Source organism: Austrofundulus limnaeus, unplaced genomic scaffold (genome assembly GCF_001266775.1).
Source record: "Austrofundulus limnaeus strain Quisiro unplaced genomic scaffold, Austrofundulus_limnaeus-1.0 Scaffold184, whole genome shotgun sequence".
Lineage (NCBI taxonomy): Eukaryota > Metazoa > Chordata > Actinopteri > Cyprinodontiformes > Rivulidae > Austrofundulus > Austrofundulus limnaeus.
Genome location: NW_013952586.1, coordinates 470331 through 475026, shown reverse-complemented (window position 1 = coordinate 475026; position 4696 = coordinate 470331). Strand labels below are relative to the sequence as shown.

The 4696-nt window shown below is 40.7% G+C and overlaps 1 protein-coding gene across 1 annotated transcript in view; it reads right to left on the bottom strand.

The window, feature by feature from the left end:
* Nucleotides 1–4696, bottom strand: part of rasa2 (RAS p21 protein activator 2) — a 47499-nt gene that overhangs the window by 10805 nt on the left and 31998 nt on the right. The window contains exons 15-22 of the mRNA XM_014018159.1: nucleotides 4227–4333; nucleotides 4056–4139; nucleotides 3903–3980; nucleotides 3740–3813; nucleotides 3363–3469; nucleotides 3011–3093; nucleotides 2518–2726; nucleotides 1038–1141 (exon numbers count right to left, since the gene is read on the bottom strand). Coding sequence (XP_013873613.1) covers nucleotides 1038–1141; nucleotides 2518–2726; nucleotides 3011–3093; nucleotides 3363–3469; nucleotides 3740–3813; nucleotides 3903–3980; nucleotides 4056–4139; nucleotides 4227–4333 — 846 coding nt within the window. The remainder of the gene's footprint in view (nucleotides 1–1037; nucleotides 1142–2517; nucleotides 2727–3010; nucleotides 3094–3362; nucleotides 3470–3739; nucleotides 3814–3902; nucleotides 3981–4055; nucleotides 4140–4226; nucleotides 4334–4696) is intronic.

Sequence of the window (4696 nt, the reverse complement as noted above, 5' to 3'; positions counted from 1 at the left end):
ATATATATATATCTGTGTGTGTGTGTACATATAGTTATACTGTATAATATATAACTGTTAACTACAGCAGCACCTGTTCAGCACCTCTCCATGAACTCAGTTCTACTCGATTCACTTTGGGTCGGTTCTGCTCCGTGTCTGTGTGTCTGCACACAGTGGGTGTGATAATGTGCAGACCGTCTGCAGCTGATTCAACTGTTGTTAATAATAATCATAAAATAATATAAAAAAGCTGTTGTGGTCTTACCGTTCAGACTTCACTTTTATTTATTTTCACGGTTCTGTTTAGCTAAGTGCTTGTGTAACCGTGCGGCCAGTATGCTGAAAACCTCCCGTGATCTGCTCAGCTTCGTCTCCTTCACTTCTCTCCAGGAAGTGTTTACAAGTTCTGCCTTTTTCAAAAATACAGTTTTATTTCACCATGTCGTGTCGCGCTGCGCGCTCGTATTAAGCAAAAGCAGCTCTCTCCAGGAGGAAATTTGCTGTCAGTCCAAGAGTTAATCCACGAGCAGAATTCTGTTGATGTTAAATTGTGCTGTACTCGCTTCTACCCGAACCACCAGAGAGGAGGTTCTGAGACAGCGCGGCTGTGGAGCGAGCTCGGAGAGGTGCATTGGGCCGAGACTGAGCCGAGTCGAACCGCATACAAGAGAGTCCATGGAGATTGTGTGCCACGGCTGTCACTGTTAACAGTGAACACTAGAGGGTGCAAATTAACAGCTTTCTTTGAGGCACCGAAGTTAGAGATGTGTTTCAGTCTGTGTACTACCGTGGATGTTCGCCYCGGTGCCATAMTRGAACMGAGTTTCAGTACCCAACCCTACACGTGTGTCATGCATCAAACATTACTACATGACACAACCTTTAATAATGATTAGAGCCTCAGAGAGCACAATACGTTCCTTGATGTACATCAGTACACCTTGTAAAACAAACAAACAAACAAACAAACAAACAAACAAACAAACAAACAAACAAACAAAAAATACAAAGGTCCTGCTTTGTTTAAACTTTAGATTTAATGAAGTAATACTGACCCTCCATGTTCTGGAGCTTGGCTTCGTTTGAGGAGAGGAGAGAGAAAATCCTCTCTGCTTCTCGGTCACAGTCAATGTCCAGCTGCAGGTTGGCCAGCATGGTGCTGCAGGAGGGAACAGAAATGTCAGAAAATATTTTAAAAAGACAAACAGAAGAGGCAGCAACAGTCTCATCTGTTTAGGTTAAGACACCTAAATGAGCTCTGGAGTTCTGTGAACATGTCCACAAGTCACTGACTGTAAACAACTCACTCTGCCGTCCACACAAATGCTGGGTAAAGCTCTATCATGCAATAAAGAAGTCATCTGTGAATACCATCAGAAAGGTTGTTGTCTTCTCTGGATCAAAGCTCATTTAAAATGGACTGAGTCAGACAAACTGAATTTTGAAATTCTTTTTGGAAACCATAGATAACACAACCTTCAGACTAAAAACAAAGCTGGGCCATCTGGCCTGTTATCTGCACACAGTTCAAAACACGGTCTCTCTGATTATATGGGGGTGCATTAGTGCCTCTGGCACGAGCAACTCAACTGGAAAGGCACTGTCAATGCAAGAACATGTACACAAGTTTTCAAACATCAGAGCCAGGACAGCTAAAGAGCTAGACTTCTACATCAGAGAAGAACGGGACATTTTCCTCCAAAAACTGGTCACCTCAGTTCCTACATGTTTACAGATGGTTGTTAAAGGAAATGAAGGATGCATCGAAGGTAAACATGACATTTCCTGAGATGCACTGCAGCCATCAAACTCACAATTACCAGTGGTGTGCACAGTTCACCTAAAGCACTAATAGGGGAATTAATTTCCTCATTAGTGCTTTAGGGCTTTTGCTAATTTTGAAATTTATTAGTGGTTTAGCACTTGCTAAATTTATAGGTGAAATTTAGAAGCACTAACTGAGGTCTTTAAATGTTATTGATAAATGTTATTGTTAACAGCTAAGGGTGAACGCTGTCACATATTTTGTTCATATGTGTGTCACTGATCCACCAGGTGACATATTGACAATATATGAACCCAAATACGGCTGTGGAACATCAATGATAAGTATTAAGAGAGCAACACGACAATATGTGACTCATGTTGTCTGTTGAAGAATGCTCATGGGTTGACTGGGTTATTTTAGTGCTTTAGAATTAGCTTTTGCTAAAACCTTCAATGCATTAGTGCTTTAGAATTAGCTTTTGGTAAAACCTTCAGTGCATTAGTGCTTTAGAATTAGCTTTTGCTAAAACCTTCAGTGCATTAGTGCTTTAGAATTAGCTTTTGCTAAAACCTTCAGTGCATTAGTGCTTTAGAATTAGCTTTTGCTAAAACCTTCAGTGCATTAGTGCTTTAGAATTAGGGGACCTAAATATTTCAATTAGTGTTGTTCATTCCAAAATTAGAGTGGTACCAAAAACAAGCTGTGCACCGTTCAAAACTGTAGGAACAACATGATGACGATGGCGCTGGTGAAGAAGCGACACTCACGTTGTGCAGGGCTTGCAGCCCGGAGCGCTGGTACTTTGGCTCTTGCAGCACTGCCAGGCCCCGTTGGTGTAATTTGATGTGTGGAAAGTGGCCAAGCGTCCCTCATTACAACGGCTGACCTGGCCCAGGATCTCCAACCACTCGCTGGCCTCCACACAGTTTCCTGCCTGAACATAGAGAGGCTTCTCATTGTGGACCACCTGAAACATCTAAAACAGGAGGAGAAAAAAAAGGTAAGTACGAGCACACTCATCTGTTTATGCCAACAACTACAGCTTCTCTTCAAGTTTTCAACTCTCGCAGCTGAAAGTGTTGAAAGGTTTTCTATTTTACTGTTGAATTCAATGCCAACAAATACCCATGAGACTAACAATGGTGTCATTTATTCTATAATTGTTTTAACTCCAGGAACTGATACTGACACTACTTCTCTTTTAAAAAGGGGAAATAAAATCGAGGCGATGACAGAGATATCGCAGAGAAAAAGACTCACATTTTTGCGGTTAAAGGCACTTTCATCCAGTTTCTCCACCGCCCTGATATTTTTGACGTCGATGGTGCAGAGGGCCTCTTTCCCTGTGGAGCAGAAAGCCTTTCTGTCATGTTTATAATGATTACAATAACAGGCTCAAATAAACATAATGAAACATTACAGACGCAGCAGTCGTCATTTACAAAGACAAGGAATTTACTGAGAAGAGACAAAACAAGTCATGTCAAACTGTTTATTCCCACAGAAATTTCTACAATGAAAAAAAATTGTGAATTGCCATTTGTTTGAGAGGACTCCTCCTTCACACCTCAGCAGGACAGATTCTTGGACAGAGTGTGTTTTGATGACTCACCTTTACATTTGTGGTAGGAGAGCTCCCTGTTGGTCAGCCTGAGCCATCGCTTCTTGAAGTGTTTCTTGACAATTTTCCTTTTCGTTTCAGTTCGTTTCTGCACTTCCCTGTAGAGACACAGATAAGACTGGGCTGAACTTTAGCTTTAAAATCACTTCTTCTTTGTTCAATTCAACATTTTTATCTTGCCTGAAAGTGCAACACAACTCGTTTACGTTACATTACTTAAATGTAACGAAACCTTTTTTATGTGTGCAAACAATAAAAATCATCTTTCTGCACTTTTTTATCTTTAATTTTGGATTATAAATAGTTAAAGAAAGCAGCCAGAACCTTCKAATTTATTTTAGTTGTGGCCCCAGCTCAGCATCACTCACCCTTCCTTGAGAACCACAGCATCATCCAGTCTGCTGGACTCCTTGTTGACATTGGATGAGATTTCATCAAGAAACTGGAAACCGAGGAAACAATGACTTTAATGAACACAAACAGTGAAATACTTTGGATAGCTGAGGATGTTTGAAGAGAGGAAAACTATACCTTTTTAACTTTCTCGATGTACTTTTCCTCCTGGAATGATCTGAAGAAGTCATACATGAAGCTTTCTTTAAAACTAGACTGAAAAAGAAAAACAAAGTGTATTAAAACTATTTAACAATGTTGTCAGACAGCAGACATTATTTCAGGTCTTACCAGTTTCTTGGACAAACTACCCCAGCTGCCCAGAGTCTGGATGGTTTTGGAGATGAGTGTAAGTGTGCGGGAAACCTCAGGATCCTGCGGTTACAGGAGACATATGAAGACATCTGTGTGTGGATTACTTGTGAATTTAGACACAACTTGCGCTTATGGACACAAACTTACAGGGTGATGGGAGCGGAGCTGGAAGGACTGCGGGGAAAGAACAGCCACTGCAAAAAACCGCAGGAACACGAAACTGCTCACAGCTGAGTACTGAACATGTGGGTCACCTGGAGACGGAAAAATAAAAACAAATTGATTCAGCATTGAATAAAGACCCACAAAAAAAGTTTGCTCCTTGTCATGGTTCTTGAGATATTTTGCWAACAAACAGAGGCAAGTAAATGACAGCCCACAACAACAGACAACTCTAAACCTAAACCTAAAGATTTGGCTCCACCTTTTGGTGCAAAGGTCTAAAAACACTTAAAGCTGTAACATGCATTTGGCTCGTAATGATAAACTCTATTATTGTTTTATTAAAAGCAAATTAAAACTGAACAGATGGAGCTGCAGAACAATCCCAATTAATGTTTGTTTGTGTTACTGCTTAAGAGTGGGTGAATGTGACAGGACATTATAAACTCCAAAAC